Genomic DNA, 17,009 nt, shown 5'->3' on the forward strand with positions numbered 1-17,009 from the left:
CTACATCCTTAGAATAAGAGAATATACCATGTGCTGGAAATTAAAACTTTAACTTAGGTACTGGACACATGTATGTAAGCACGCTTACCCACCTACTCTCCAAGGACTTTGAGAATCACATCTTTTGTAGCCTACAACACCAGTGGGTATGCCTCAGTTCTGATAGTATGTAAATCAGTTTTCTTAAAGCACAGAGCTGCTTATATAGTTCTATCATCTGTCTTATTTATGAACTTTTAGAAAACGTGTGAAATGAGGATAATGATTTTTCTTACTAAGAGATGATAAGTTTTATAGAGCGAGTAATCAGTTCATCTCTGCTTGATATTGTATTGAATGAACATATATTTTCTTCTTTCACTAGTGAATAATCCTTGTGGTACCAACAATGGTGGCTGCTCTCATCTCTGCCTCATCGAAGCAGGAGGCAAAGGATTCACCTGCGAGTGCCCAGATGACTTTAAGACTATCCACCTGATTGACAGTACCCACTGCTTGCCCATGTGCTCTAGCACCCAATTCCTGTGTGCTAACAAAGAAAAGTAAGGCTCTCTCTTCTCTCTTTCCATTGACTCTCCATTCCTTAGATGCACGTTGAACTTCAGGGCTCCCAGGGATGGGAGTCTTCAAATCAACCGAGATTTTGGCTAATTGACATGTTCTTATGGATGCACCAAGACTCTCAGTCCCCAACTTCAGATAATATCTTCCATGAATAGAAGGAATTTTGTTAACCAAATTGTTATACCTATATATACAAACTTTTATATTTGTAGAGAGGAAGCAAACTATGTGTTTTTTATTTCTAACAAATTGCCTTAAGTGTCAGCGCCAGAGTATATATAAGTGTATACTGAAAAATAGCTCTCAAAATGATAGAATTTCTCTCATCTTTATGTACACTGGCCAGAGGATCCAGGGTTACACATTCAAATCCATTTTTGACCATTTGTGTTTGCTGTGAAACATGGCATAGATTATTTTCCTAAAAATGGCCATAGGCCATTAATGATGACCGGGGAGACTGAGTCAGAGAGTGGGGTGTTAATGCAAATCATAGCATCTAGATTGGCAGATGCTGGATTGGCAGATTGTTTTGATGATTAAATAAAACATCTTAGATTAAGAATCTAGCATACACCTATCATGACATGGGCTCTCAAACAATGGTAGTGTCCTCCAGTTTCCCAACCAATACCTAAATGTCTTTTATATCACCCTGGCAGACAATCTCAGCCCTGCTACCAGAACCATAGGTCCAAACACACACTCCACTGTTGGTTGTGGCAGGAGTTTAATCATCATACTCGAAGCATTTTATCAGCATGTATCTTAGTCTTAACAAATCTGTTTTATCATATCTAATTGTTTTCTCTTAAAATATGCCCCAGTAACCAAGGTTTAATTAATCATCTTCTCGTGCCATGAGAGAACTCATGTGGGTCACTTAGAATTCAGTTTTGCCTACTTCTCCCCAGATAGTCATTGCCCACTCCTCTAACCACCTCCCCCACCCCCACTCTCAGGGGCTTCGCTAAGAGAAGTGGTATATTTTCTCCGTGCAGATGTATTCCTATCTGGTGGAAATGTGATGGACAGAGAGACTGCTCGGATGGTTCGGATGAACCCCCCATTTGCCCACAGCGCTACTGCCGGTTAGGGCAGTTCCAGTGCAAAGACGGCAACTGCACCAGCCCCTACTTCCTGTGTGATACCCATCGAGACTGCTCTGACGGGTCTGATGAAGACGTTGTTCTTTGCGGTGTGTTGAGTTGCTTTATGCCTTCTTTGCCTGTTTCTGTAGTTGATTGTGTATAGCTATGATTCTGTGGGGATTTTCTGAGTATCATAAACCAAAAACCAGTCCAGAGTCCTAGGAGAAAACTCCATCCTATATCTATTTTAATAAAGTTTTTTTAGAATCACTAAAGTCTCTGTAAGACAGATGGTAAAGGTAGATAGTAAGTTGGCTGTACTGGCGGTCTCTTACCATGTGCTACGCATAGAATCCTCCTATGCATAGAGAGCTAACATTGAGGGAAAAATGAGGGGTTCCCCTATTTTAATCAAAGACTCTCAGTTGTAATGTTTGTTTCCATTTTTAAAAAGCTTCTGTTCCTGATGCCTTCCAAGCTGATAACAAAATGTCTCTGCTTATAGAGCACCACCAATGTGAGTCCAATGAATGGCAGTGTGCCAACAAACGTTGCATCCCAGAAGCCTGGCAGTGTGACTCGATAAATGACTGTGGGGATGACTCAGATGAAGACAGTTCCCACTGTGCCAGCAGACTCTGCCAGCCAGGCTATTTTAAGTGTGCCAATGGCCACTGCATCCCTCAGTCCTGGAAGTGTGACGTAGACAATGATTGTGGAGACTACTCGGATGAGCCCATCCAGGAATGCAGTAAGTTCCCGTGGGCGGGGCATGGCCTGACCAGGAGCAGGAAACAAGGAGAACCTCTGTGTGGATTGAGAGAACACATGGGGCACCCCCTCTTGGCTCTCTCTGCTAACTCTGACACTGCGAGACAAAATATGGTCGTATAGCCTGCATATTGAACCAGACCACTGTATATGAAGGGGCTGGTTTCTCTTCTTGATACACTGAATGTCAGTCTGTTCAGAATATAACAAGAACTTACACATTTTGTATATCTAGCAGTTTCTCATTTGGCCTCAGAGACACCTTGTGAGATAAAATTCCCATTTTACAGATGAGGAAACTGGGATTCACTTTCAGTGGATGGGGAAGCATAGGAAGACCAATATTTTTATTTGTCTACTTTAATTTGTAGGTTAAAGTCTGCTCCTAGGAAACGTTTACTGAGAGCTGACACTTCAACTCTTTTTTTAAAATTTCAAACCCAGTCCTTTTTCCTCTCACAAAATTATACTGCAACACAAACCAGTGGTACTGAGCTAGTGAGAAAACTTAGGATCCTTTCTGCTCTTGGGGAACAGGCATCACACATAAAACAGACATATGTTGCCAGAGTCAACTTAATGGTAACACGGTAATCGTTACTTGTCAGCACCATGTCTTAAATATGACAATGGAAGGTGTTTTTCTGTGCTGTTTCCCGGAACTGAAACTTCAGTTCTGACTTTGTTACTTTCTCTCTTTTCAGTGGGCCCTGCCTATCGCTGCGACAACCATACAGAATTCAACTGTAAAACAAACTACCGCTGTATCCCAAAGTGGGCTGTGTGCAATGGTGTTGATGACTGCAGGGACAACAGTGATGAGCAAGGCTGTGGTAGGGACGCTGCGGGGGAGTGGGAGAGGGGCAAGGAAGTTTTAAATGTCCAGGCCATTATTAGGAGATGAGAGTGGATTTTCTATGTCATCTTTCCTTTGTTTACCTCTGAAAAAGGAACTGTCTATAGATTCTTTTAATAACATGTTACATTTTTGTAGCATTTTACAGGGTTATTGAGGGGAGTTTAATTTATAGCATCTTAAATGAAATATCCCAAAGGATGCTGTAATTGGAGAAGATATTATTAAGACATTAGGAACTTGTAAAATTTCTCCCAAATGTAGAATTCTTATTTATACTTGATAAGTTTACATTCTTTATCTACTCTTATAGATTGATTGAGATTGACAGGGTAGAGAAAGATTTGGTATCTACCACTAAAAAGAATATCTCAAAGTCAATATTTCTTACTTGGAGATTTTTATACTCTGAATGTCTCTCTGACTTTCCATATTATCCATTGGTCAGCTCTAGTCACTCTAGCAACATAGGAAGAACTTATAGACAAAAGGATAAACAAATTAATGGAATTTATCAAGATTAGGCATATACTCTAACTTGAAATCAAAATGTCTATAAGTGTGTGTGTTAGGGTTAGTTGGAAGAGTGGTAAGGAAGATAATGGGCTATTTTAATAATAACACTGAATCTAGTCAAGTAAAGAAAATATAATGGAAATGTTCTATTTGCTGGTGGCATCTCTTAATATTCTTTTCCAGGCTTTTGTTGCAAATTACAAGCCAGATACCAATTTACTGTTTGAACATTTTCTACAAAAATAATAGATCTAGTTTCAAGTAATAGTACAGGTTAAGTTTAGCCAAAAGAGGAATATTGACAAGTGAGTGTTGCTGACATTCTTCCCCCTGGGAATTTTGAGAATATGTAGCATAAGTCTCAGACTCACTCACAAGGAAACCATTGCTTTTTTGGCATTTTTTGACCATTGGCCTCTGAAGTCTTTGCAATGACTGTGCTTTGCAGAGGAGATGACGTGCAAACCTGTGGGTGTTTTCCGCTGTAATAATCACCAATGTATCCCTCTTCGATGGAAATGTGATGGGCACGATGACTGTGGAGATCACTCAGATGAGGAAAACTGTGGTAAGTGTTCAGGGTTCTATCATCCTCATGTATCAACAGAGCTGTGACATCTGCTCTTTGTCTATAATTCAACTATGCCATTTGCCCTCAAAGGGTAGAATGGTAGCTACCTGATCTCTTACTTTCTGCTGACTGGTCCTTTTCTACTTTTTCTTTAACTGAGGACATAAGCATCTAATTCTGAGTTGTTTATAATCAAACTTTGGGATGAGGTTGTTTACCCAAATGTGTCTTTTGTCTGTTGAATTTATTTATACCAACTTTTTTTTCCCCCAAGAATAACTTGAGGTGACTTACCATAAAGAGCCAATATAAGAAGATAAATAGAATAGAAATAGAAAACCAAGACCAAGAGAAATACAGGAAGGAATGGTGCTAATCTAAAGATCTTGCACCGAAATGGCCTTAACAGGAGAGGAAAGAGAACTTGTATTTTGGATCGTCAGCCTTCCTGGAATAGCTGACTATGTTAGGAAGTCTAACAGTTAAATAACAAGTCAGGTTTTAGTTTCTCTCTCCCAGTGAAGGTGCTGACTATGAGAAATTGGACAAGGAGGATGTGGAAAGGAAGCTAAAGATGTGGATCACACCAAACTAGTTAGTCCTGAATAACTAGGTGTGTTTCGAAAATAGCTTTAATGAGGCCTTTCCCTGAACATATACCATTGACTCATGATATATGTCAATTTCTGATAGACTAATATGAGATACATTCTAACTGTAGTCGCCTTTTGGAAGTAAGAAGTGATCATTTGCTATAGGCGATTGAGAAAAATCAAGATGCTGATTACATTTGCAAATATCAATTGGCTGAAAACTCCTTACACAGAAGGGCATTCAGTTGGCATTTTATTATTTATAAGAAAGTTCATATTGAATCCTATAGGTTATCTAGTTTCCCAAAATTGAAATTTATCTTAAGATTAAATAACTTCTTACATATTTAAAATTGAGATGGAAGGTCTATTTTTGGATGATGGACACTCTGCCCAAGCAGACAGCTGTGACTTTTAGCACCGGAGGGCCGTGGTCGCTGAGGGCATTACATCTCCTTGTTAACTTGTCCTGTGTGTGATTCCTGGCGCCCACTCATGGCCATGTGGTTTTCCTTTTTAGTCCCTCGGGAGTGCACAGAGAGTGAGTTTCGATGTGACGATCAGAGCTGCATTCCCTCTCGGTGGATATGTGACTTCAACAACGACTGTGGGGATAACTCGGATGAACGAGACTGTGGTACTGTCAGAGCTCTTTGAGAAGCTTCTCGTAGTGTCTTGTACTAAAGTCAGCATATTTAACAGAAGTAGGGACTTCAAATGAGTGTTTGTAAGGTTTTTAGAGTAAGATGATTTTTGTGTAATTTATGTAGTATACAAACCTTAAGATTACACATTACCTTCTGCTTTGTATCCACTATGCTTTATTTTTAACTTACGGCAGTCTAGATCACTTATAATAGGGGAAAATAGCAAAAGTTTTTTTTTTTAAATCTCATTAAACATTTCCTAGGAGCAGACTTTAATCTACAAATTAAAGTAGACAAATAAAAATATTGGTCTTCCTATGCTTCCCCAGAGAGTGGCCCTAGGGGTTATGGTACTGTAGCTGCCTGGTACAGAAGTAAAAGCATTAGAATAGGAATCATAAAGTCCAAGTAATTTTTATAGCTCTTTACTGAGCAAGGGTTGGGTCTGAGAAAAATCAGCAAACAAGAAAAGTTGGGAATTCAGATTTCTGAGGAAAAGTTTAAGAGATAGAGATTATTTAACAGAGGAGAGATAGGTACCTCATTTCCCTGTCTTGAAAGGGGAAGGTGTAAGTTTTGAGTGTTTATTCATTTGCTAACCATAAGTTGTGGGTTTGCTGTGAGCCATGACAGAAGGTGGATAGGAATGTGATGGAGTACCTACGACACTCCATGGAGCTGTTTGAGAATGCGAAGGCATCCTAGGAATAACAGTCTTTTCTCTTCAGAAATGAGGACTTGCCATCCTGGATATTTTCAGTGTAAGAGTGGACACTGCGTGCCCAATGAATTGAAATGTGATGGAATCATTGACTGTTTGGATGCATCTGATGAAGCTGTTTGTCGTAAGTTCTTAGACATTCGTGGCACTATTTATCTGAATTGTATGGATATGGCAGTTTAGACCCTAACTTCCTCCGTCAGCCACCACTTCTTAGATTAAAAGGCCAAAGGTATTTCCTATTCAGCATTCATTGGTAATTATTAGTTCACCTGGGATCTGAGTCACCATACCCATATATTTCACAGTTGTCATTCAAGGGGCATTTCATTAATAATATTTTAAATAGAGACTTTTAAGTATCTCTGCTACCAAAGTATTTATATATTATCAACTACTATAAAAATCATTAATTGGATAACATCGCACATAAAAGAATATCTGAGTAATGAATAAATGGGTATGAAGAACTTGGATTGGATATTAGAACATACTGAATTTATAGCATTGACATTTTTCTAAATTGCATGGTGACATATCAAAAGTTGTTTAAAGTGTAATGTCACTATAATCATCCACATTTTAGTCTTTATGAATCACTGGGTTAAAAACTGTTGTGACGCTCCATGATCGATATTGTTGATAATGATGTTGCCACATCTTAAAACCTGCTCTCAAAGACTATTTAAATGGATCACGGGTAAAGCCAGTGCTGACACATAGCTGAAAAGTTGTACTTGCCTATAAAGAAAAGGTCCATGGAACGACTCATGTCATTGAAAATTGGGCTTGAACAACTGTCCTTAAGAAATAGTCCATCAGAATTTCAGGCCATGGTACTCTGGGTGAGTAAGGAAGAGCAGGCTGTAATGGTAAGAGCTAAAGGAGAAATAGCAGGTTAGCTTTCCAACACTAGTAGCTTCTTCTAATAGTTTGAATATGTGCCTTCCCCACCAACAGCTACTCGCTTCCCGAATGGTGCATTCTGCCCAGCTATTAAGTTCGAATGTAAAAATCATGTTTGTGTCCAGTCATCTTGGATCTGTGATGGTGATAACGACTGTGGCGATGGTTCCGATGAAGAACTTCACCTATGCTGTAAGAGGGAGAGAGGTGGAGTGAATGGGAGAGGTGTTGTCTAGCAAAATCTCCATGTTTCTTTCTTATGTGGAGCATGTAATCCTGGAGACAGTTGTACAAGTTTTAAGTACTACATACATGATCTGCTTTCCTGTGATTTCACTCAGTCTTCCTGCTTAGTTCTCTATTTGAAACATGAGATTGGGCAAACACCCATGGCTTTAAACAAGTTTATGTCCTTAGAACACAATTTCTTTAAAAGAAATCTGAATTGGAAACTCAACGTGCATAAAGAGAGGCAGGTCTGTTGTGGCTGAAGTCTGAGTAGGGGTTGGGGTGTGTGTCTCTCCTGCTGCATCCTACTTTCCGTGCCCCTCAAAGCATCTCTTCCAAACCCTAGAGCTTCATAGATCACCATTTGGAAATTTAAAGATTAGTTTATCTTTAAAGTCACTTACCACCTAATTCCCTTCTGCTGTATGATGCATATTTGTTTTTTCAACCAGTGAATCTCAATTTGTGTACACATCTTGTTTCCACAACACATGCCCTGGCCCCGCCCCAGGGTTAGACCTAATGAACCAAGGCCTGAGCAAATGCATTTTTAAAAAGCTCCTTAGCTCTTGGGGGTGGCTCCATAGTGTAGTGTTTAGCACGTCTGCTTTACATGCAGAAGGTCCTGGGTTCACCAGGCCCTGGGTACGCACTGTGAGAGCTTGAGAGGAGACACCTCGCCTTTGGAGATCTAGTTCTTAAGGGGAGATGGCAACATCAGTAGGTCAGGGGTGGAAGTAGAGGGGTGCGGGAATTAAAGAGGGGGAAGGAAAAAAAGCTCCTTAGCTCTTAATTTAGTCCCTCGATTGAGAACTACTGGTTTTAGCACAATGATTGAAGATAAGAATTTGTTTTGATAATTTTGCTACCTGCCTGGAGTCATTGGAGAGACTCTAGGGCTGTTCTCAAAGTGCCATTCCTGGAATAGGAGAGTCAGCATCACTTGGGAACATGTTACAAATGCAAATTCTTAGGCCCACCCCAGACCTACCCCCTCTAAATCTCTGGCAGTGGGGCCCCCCAATGTCTGCATTTAACAAGCCCTACAGATGATTCTGATGCAAGCTAAAGGTTAAGAATTTTGTGTAAGTGAAAGCCCTCCACACAGGAGGAGGCACCTTCCAACATTCCTGCTGGGACCCTTGATTAGCTCCTAGTGTGACTCCGTTGCCGTTTGCTTCTTAAGTTCACATCGCCTCTTCCATTTGGTTTCCTAGATTCATCACTATTCATTTTTAGCCCAAGGATATAACTGTAGAAAATTATATATCAGAATATTTTTTCCTTCATAGAACTTTACTTAGCATACAATATATTTTCACAGTGACATCCCAACATTTTTCTTGCCACTTCTTTTCTTGTTAGGAACTAACCATGTTTTGTTTTGTTCTTAACTTGGTGAATCTCGAAAAATATTCAGGAAGGACAGTCGTCATGTTATAAAACTTTAATGAAAAGACTTCATGCTATGGAGGCTCAATGACAACTGCAGTCAAAGGGACAAACAAAGGCCTCCTGGCTATTAGAATAAGAGCACATGTATGGTCCTGCTGGTCCTCTAGCCTCGTGGCTACCATTGTCCTTACCTGGTGTTCCAGCTACAAAAGACCTTTTATTCAGGTCTAAAGGCCTGCCAGGCTCCTTCCTGACTCAGAGTCTTCCCACGTGATGCCTCTTCTAACCCCCCTCCCCAAGATCTATATCAGGTACCCCCAGTACCAGTCTTCGGCGCAGAGGTTGGGGCCTCACAGTGGGTGAGTGGCAGGCAAGCTGAGAAGTTACATCTGTGTTTGCAGCCACTCCCCAGAGCTGGCATCAGCGCCTCAGCACCACAGGCATTAGATTCTCATAGGAGCACTGGTCCCTGGTGACAAAAAGGTTGGGGACCGCTGTAGATACTCAAATGTACGTGCCCATTGGTTAATTAAATGAGCAAATGAATGGATGAATCAAGCAAGCCTGGTGCTGGTATAGGAATATTTTTAGACATTAACACTTAGATTCTACTCTTAACCTCTACTTTTGTTTTCCCATTTTTTGTTTTAGTGAGTGTTCCCTGCGAATCACCACACCGTTTCCGGTGTGACAACAATCGCTGTATTTACAGCCACGAGGTGTGCAACCATGTGGATGACTGTGGAGATGGAAGTGATGAGAAGGAGGAAAACTGTAAGCAAAAGTCAAAAGGGAGAAGGAAAATCTAAGGGCCCCAAATTGTCTGCAATTTGCAAAATGTACACTCTGGGATTTCAGTTTGTCCCATAGAGGCTTTGGCTGAACCTATGACTGCAGATTTCTGCTGACATAAATGTTTGCCAGACCCTATAAACACATGTATGACTCAGACGCTACCCTTCTCCACATATTCCTATTTTGTTTGGGTGAGATGTTGGCAAGTCCCTTGATATTTTTAGTCTTCATTTAGACATTCAATTTTTCTTTCCTCATTTTCTCTTAAAAAAATGAGAACCAGCACTAAATACTGGTTGAGTCACTCTTCACAAAGGAATGGTTTGTTTTTGAAGATGAGGTTGGGTCACTCTTCAGCTTAGAGTTACTAATTTCTAATTCAGGGATGTGCACCCCTCAAGGCCCAGCAGAGAAGATCATGTTAAGTAAGGCAGCGCTGGTGTTAGCTTATCTAATATCCTTCTTTAAAATAAGAATTTATCTCCCAGAAGAGACAAATGATGGACTATTTTAAGATAGAAGCTGAAAACTGGCTGCATTTAATGTGTTAGATATAAAAAAAGTCTGTGTTTTTTTATTCTGAGACTGTTTTATAATTTATCCATTGATGGAGAGAGTTGATGAATCTGGACAATTTTATTTACCTAGAAATAAGTCTGTGAGGAAAATTATTTTCCCTGATTCCAATTACTTTTTTTTTTCCTAAAAGGATATTATCTAGGAAAATTTAGACAAATACCTAATTTTTCTATTTTCCATCCCTTGTTTCAGTGTGATCTTAAAATGCTCATTGCCACCCCCCATCCCAGAGGGGACTATGTGTCAGGGAGGACATTGACGTATTGCAGTTTGTACCCCCCTGTTTGGGGCAGAGGTGAACCTGTGGCTATAACATTGTTACTATGTTTATTTAAGGCATAGCACAAAAGGATGAAAAGTCAGAAATAAAACATTAGAAACATTTTTGAGTAGGTTTCCCCTTCCTCTCTTCTCTTTCCATTTCCCTTGCTACTAATGCCATTTTAAAGCAGGGTGAGCTTTAAATGTTCAATGGCTTTAACAGCAGAAGTTTATTTTTCACTCATGTAGAATTTGATGAAGGTCAGGCAGCTCTCCTCTGTCTCGTAATTATGCCCTCTCATTGCTGGGCAGAGAAGAGAGAAATGGAGGAGGCACACAGGTTCTTAATTTCCTAGGAAGTGACAGATGTCACTCACACTCACTGTCCTTCAGTTGAAACTAGTCACATGCAAAGGAAACAGGGAAATACAGGGAAGTGCATGGGTATTTGGTGAACATCAGTTATTCCTATCATAATTTACCTTCATGTCACTAGGAATTCCTTTATGTCTTTCTTCTCATGCACGAAGCACCCTTAACCCCTCCGCAAGGACGTAATTCATAGTTCTATCCAGTAACTGAAATCCTGGAGCTCTGGGTAATGGGCAGGAGTCACACTATCAATTCCAGATGTGATTCCTTTTGGTCTGGAGACCCATAAACTAACAGACTAGTTTTATTTGTGCCACCCACCCCCTGACCACCAATAGAAAGTGCTAGAACAGAGAAGCATAATAGAAATAAACATTCCCACTGGGAAAGAGAGAATTACAGACTCATTGCAATCACCAGTCTTAACAATTCTGAAATGACATTGGGCTAGGAGGACACGTTGGCCCAGGGCAGTGCTATTTATGTCTGTTGCCCTAGTGGAATTGTTAACAGTGCTCCTTACATTCTAGAAAGCAGACTGGCTTGGAGAGTAAGTTATTTGGTTACCTCATGCAGACATCGTGAAGGCCCCTGCTATGGGAGTGAAAGAGATTTATCGTTAAGGTCAAGACTCTGCTCTGGAAAAAGTACCTGTGTCCTTTGTTCCTCACCGACTCTGCCTCCCCTTTGAGAGTGTTTCCTTGTCTATTTCCCCTTCAAATGAAGAGGGAACAGAAGAATATGCTCTCTTTAGGGCCCTCATTGCTTTCTCAGCTTGCTCTCTGCTTGTGGAAGTTTGGGGGCCTGAGAGGTTTTTTAAAGTTTCAGTCACAGTATTTTGATTTATTTGGTCATATATTTCTCTCAGAAACTGAGCAGGCGTTGGCTCTATTTGTTTCCAGTCAGTTATAAAAATCAATAACCTCACTCAGTGTTCCTTTTGAGACATAGTTCTTGAATCTGCTTTATTTTATTTTATTTTTGCTTTGTTTCCCTCAGGCACCTTTGTCTCAACCGTTCACCACTTACATTCAGGCCTCTAGAAAAACAGATGAGCAGTCATTTCATCCAACTAAGAGGTTTTATCTGGCTTTTGCGCCTCAAAGCCTGCACACTCTTACCATTTGGGATGTAAATGTAGTCAGCTTTTCCCACACTGCAAATTTCTGGACTTGGTCTCCATCTCTTCTGCCTCCTGTATCAGTTTCCTCATTGTTTGCTTCCTGACTGTGAAGCCAATACCAGATATTTTAGTTACTTGTTGTGAAAGCACCCTATGTCTGTATTATTCCAGGCATTAATACTAGCTGCCACAACCCACAAATGCCAAACTCTCAGTGGTTTGATATAACAATGACTTATTTCTCACTCATGGGTAGTGCAGGTTACGCACCTCTCCTCTGTCTTGTAGCAAGGCTACCTGAAGCACATGGCTTCCAAGGTTACCAAAGTGAGGGTGGGGTGGGGACAGCCACATGGACTTCAGCCCAGAAGTGACACATCTACTTCATAGTCCATTGGCCATAACTAGTCACATAGTCCCAACATAATTGCTAGGGGGCAATAATTGGAAATGTCTGGAAGGATGGGCTTATTTGTGAGTAATAACGGTCTCTGACAGCGAAGAAACCATCTTGTTTTTCAGAAGGAAAGTCTTGATTTTAACTTGTTCTTAAATTACAGGTGTAGATCCCACCCCTAGACCTTGTAGTGAAGATGAATTTAAATGTAGCAACAAGCACTGCATTTCACAACACCTTGCTTGTGATGATATCGATGACTGTGGCGACCAGTCTGATGAAACGGGTTGCAGTAAGTACTTATTTTTATACTTCATTGTGGTAACTCAGGTTTATTTAATGAAAGCCTCTAATAACATAAAAGTAGATGATAACCCCATTTTTCTCTTTACTTTGTACTTTGAACTACAGTCCAGCCTATAGCTGCCTGTTATTGAGCACTTACTCTATACTAGACATTGTGTTAAACAGGGCATAGGTTATCTCATTTCATCCTTGTAACAATCCTGAGTTAGGTTTCTCTCTCTCTCTCTCTCTCTCTCTCCCCCCACCTCCCACCCCACTCTCTTTCCCCCTCCCCACTCCTTATGAATGAGAAAACCAGCTTAGAGGTTAAAGAAATTGGCCATGTCTTTCTGCCCTTAAGAAGTTAAGTCAAGATGTGAACTCTGATTAACCTAAGTGCAGAGCACATCCTCCTCCCAGTTCACTAGGTGCCTCCCAGCTATGTATTTTGTTTATTAGTCTGCATATATTTTTTTTAAATCTTAAGCCAAATGCAATATCTTTGAAACTTAAGGAAAAAGCTTCGAAGGGTAGCTGGTAAAGATGGGAATATCACAGGGGATCTTGGAAGAAACATTTATTTTTATTTTTAAAGTGAAGGGAGGAGTTTGTGTGGGAAAAGGATGATGAACACAACCAATGTTGTGATGGAAATGTCGGAATGACAGGTTAATAGTTTGCACCTTCGTAGTCTTTTATAGCTCCTATGAAATGCTTCTACATACAGTATCTAATCTGTCACTTAAGTTGGCCCCATTGAGTCACTGCTATTATGTCTATCTATATAATAAAACTCAGAGGCCTTAAGTAACTTGCTTGAAGTCACATAGTGTGGCAGAGGCAGAATTTGAATAGTCCTGTGTCTACAGACAGGAGTGCTGGCCTCTAGTTCCTCTGCCACTAGCTGTGCCCTTTATGGCGCGTGTTGACTTCTCCAGGCCTCCGTTTCTTCATAGGAAAAAGGAGGAAGTTCTTCAAATTCTAGGAGTCTGTAACTTAGTCACCTTAGTTAGTTCCATGTGTTTTCAACTTCTTGGGCTTTAATCACTGTTTTCTGAGCCATCCTATAGGTTTCCTGGCAACTTTTCTACTGTGTGAGTTACAAAGAAGGATGAAAAACACTTATTCAGTGGGGTTTGGAGTTTTTGCCATAATAAAGTACTTGATTTAGTATTTTTAAAAAGCATGAACAAGACAAGATTTTCAAACTGGATGATAGATTTGGGTGTGATGCCCAAAGACTGATATGTGAACAATTCCAGGAGTTTGGCATTTTTCCAGGTTGAGTGTGGGTCAAACATTGGTTTCTCTTTTAGTTAAGTGTGCCAATGAAAAGGCTTAAAATTAACTACAGTACTTTTTACTCAAATGACATTTAATTGAAAGCAAGGTTTACTTAAAGGAAATAAGTAACACGTACATTAATTTAGGAATAAAAGCAGAATTTCTGTTTAGATATTAAGTAGATTTATGATATGGAATTCGGTCTTACTGTGATGCACTAATAATTTGACTAAAAATTCTTATTTAAAATACCAGTTATTGGGTGCTGCTCACCTACTTGCCTTTCTTTTCTCTTTCTCCTTTTCTTCCTCCTTTTATTCCATCTCCATTTTTTTCTTTTCTAAACAGGATCACTGAGGTGTTCAGGACATACATTTGCCATTTAAAAAAAATTGCATTAGTAGAGGAAAGACATTATTATTTTTTCTAGCACCATTGAGATATGAAAGAAGTTAACCTTAGGTTGCAAACGTTATTTATGTGATAACGAAGGTAGAAAGACTTGCTATTTCTCTGTTAGTTATTTCTTCAAATAGAGCATATTTTAAAAATAAATTATCGTATGTCTGGATTTGGGCAAATCTGTTATTATACGGATTAAAGTGGTGACTATTGTGAAGTGAAAGAAGTTATAAGAAGGTCTTCGAATCTGAGGAAAACTCTCATAATGTTATGTGGTTTCTGCTCTTGTTAAGGACTCTGGTTTCACATGAGTATAGCTCACTCAAGGGAGCAGTTGGTCCAGAAATGCTTACCACCTGGATCCCCTAATCACATTATAGATTTTAGAGTTGGGAGGAAATTACAGAGTCTAATTATGCACATGAGTCTCAGCGAGGTTATGTGACAGGCTCAAGCCTATCCAAGTTAATAACAGTAGGTCATATTTACTTAGCAATGTAGAGAAGACATTGCTATCCACCTTACAGAAATTTAAAAAGTTAATAAGGTAATACCATGAGAAACTTTATGCCAACCAATTAGACCATTTACCTGAAATGGATGAATTCTTAGAAAGACAGAAAACAGTGAAACTGATTCCAGAAGAACTAGAAAATCTGAATGGATTTATTTAGCAATGTGTAGTTGTTAAGAGCTCAGACTAGACCTTTATTATAAGGCTTTCATGTGTATAGCTTTGAAGTATGAACTCTAAGGGAAGCATTCCATTGAATGACATGGAGCTTTATTTTGTGGGTTTTCTTTTAAAGCTCAATATTTTTAGCTTATTCAAACCACATATACTTATAGTCCCCTAAGGGACCCTAAGAAATTGTTAAATTCACCTCATTGCCTACTGTAGAAGACAAGTAGGTGTAAATCTATTTGGATTTGAAAGAATTGAGTCAGGAGATACTACGAAGTCTCTTTGACTAAAATATTCAGAACCTCTGATCAACAGATAGTTCATTTGAGAAGTAGATGAAGCTTGACTGCTTTATGGTGATAACTGCCCTTCCCACCACGTGGCCCCATTTTCACTTAACAGCTACACTTATCTTTGTAAGCTTCCTGATAGGACCTTGAAGTAGAGGAAGACTCAGCAGGATAAAAGAAGCAAACCGATAGGAATGACAAGAATGAAAGCCAGATAGCTTGGGCAGAAATTGGCAGAGACTAGAACTGGGGGCAGTGACGAGCAAGGTAGTGTCTGATTGGAGTCTGAGCTATTAAAAATCTATCCTGGAGAATCCGGACCATAGACCAGAACAGATAACAAGGGTCATTCCTATGGGCTCTACAAATATAAACTATTGGTTGAATTTTCTTTTATTATGAAAGTTACACAATCTAGATAATATATTAACGATCGAAAGAAAAAATCACTTGAATCTCATCATTAAGAGAGAACAAAGTTTGGTGTACTTTCATTGTCTTTTTTTTTGCAGATATATGGGCGAATTTAATTTTTAATATTTAAAAAAATTTAAAGAAATGTTTTATATTAATAGTGTTACAATTTTTACCTCCGTTTTTATTATAGATATTTCCCATGGCAAAGCACCATTTGAAACCATGAATTTTAACGATTGCATAGCAATTCATCATGTAATCATAACTTGTTGATTCTAAGATGCATATTTATTTTCACACTTAAAGTCTCTGAAACCAGGATGCATCTTACAATTGATAACATGCCATAGTATAAGTCCCAGATCTTTTTTATTTTAGTGTTATATAAAATAATGGTACATCAGTGGTGTCTTAGATTTGATAAAATACAACACACCACAATTTATTCCCTATCGTTGAATATACATTCAAGTTGTTTTCAAAATTTTCTCATTATAAATAATATTATAATCCTTAAACAAAAATCATATTGAACATTTTTATTCATTCAATAAAAACATACGAATATTTTGAAGTCTTTGAAATAAGTATATTGCAAAATTTCGTTCCATGTATTTCAATTTATGGTTCTAATAGCAGTTGTATGACTTATGACTAATATGCATTTTGTCCACCCTGGCCAAAACTTACTTAGCAATGTGTAGTTGTGACTGATCTGATTTATACCTTCCATTTATAATATTGGAATTTTGTTTTCCAGATAAAGGAAAAGAAAGATCTTGTGCTGAAAATTTATGTGAACAAAATTGTACCCAATTAAGTGAAGGAGGATTTATCTGCTCCTGTAGACCTGGGTTCAAAGCCAATATTTTAGACAGAAACTCCTGTGATGGTAGAGTATATTTCCTTCATTTCTTATTAGGAGAAACATGTATTCTTTATGTTCTCCAGTCATCCTCTTTTGTTAAACCACTGTTTATTTCCTTTAATAGGCTAAACTCATGCTTCTAGCTTATTAAAATATTCAAGTGCACCAATAATTTTATCATTAGAGAGTAATGATCATTTCTGAATGAGATAGTAAGCTGCACATTTGTGATATATATATAACCAGTGATGACAAATATCAAGATCTGTTTTCCTCATTTAGTTATTGGGCTGTGAATAAAACAAACAAACAAACCCAAATTCAGGGAATGCCAATTGCTTTTTTCCATACTATCTTACTAGTGCCTAGCAGAGCACTGGGCAGATTGCTCA

The 17,009-nt window shown here is 39.0% G+C and overlaps 1 protein-coding gene across 2 annotated transcripts in view; it reads left to right on the forward strand.

The window, feature by feature from the left end:
- LRP2 (LDL receptor related protein 2) overlaps positions 1–17,009 on the forward strand; it is a 182,468-nt gene that overhangs the window by 146,356 nt on the left and 19,103 nt on the right. For both annotated transcript variants that reach the window (XM_036236602.1, XM_036236603.1), the window contains 11 exons: positions 365–542; positions 1,566–1,762; positions 2,161–2,406; positions 3,131–3,259; positions 4,247–4,366; positions 5,483–5,599; positions 6,338–6,454; positions 7,291–7,428; positions 9,511–9,633; positions 12,550–12,678; positions 16,510–16,641. In XM_036236602.1, the coding sequence (XP_036092495.1) occupies positions 365–542; positions 1,566–1,762; positions 2,161–2,406; positions 3,131–3,259; positions 4,247–4,366; positions 5,483–5,599; positions 6,338–6,454; positions 7,291–7,428; positions 9,511–9,633; positions 12,550–12,678; positions 16,510–16,641 (1,626 nt within the window). The remainder of the gene's footprint in view (positions 1–364; positions 543–1,565; positions 1,763–2,160; positions 2,407–3,130; positions 3,260–4,246; positions 4,367–5,482; positions 5,600–6,337; positions 6,455–7,290; positions 7,429–9,510; positions 9,634–12,549; positions 12,679–16,509; positions 16,642–17,009) is intronic.

The sequence above is a fragment of the Rousettus aegyptiacus genome, unplaced genomic scaffold, assembly GCF_014176215.1.
Source record: "Rousettus aegyptiacus isolate mRouAeg1 unplaced genomic scaffold, mRouAeg1.p scaffold_m13_p_2, whole genome shotgun sequence".
NCBI classification, from domain to species: Eukaryota; Metazoa; Chordata; class Mammalia; order Chiroptera; family Pteropodidae; genus Rousettus; species Rousettus aegyptiacus.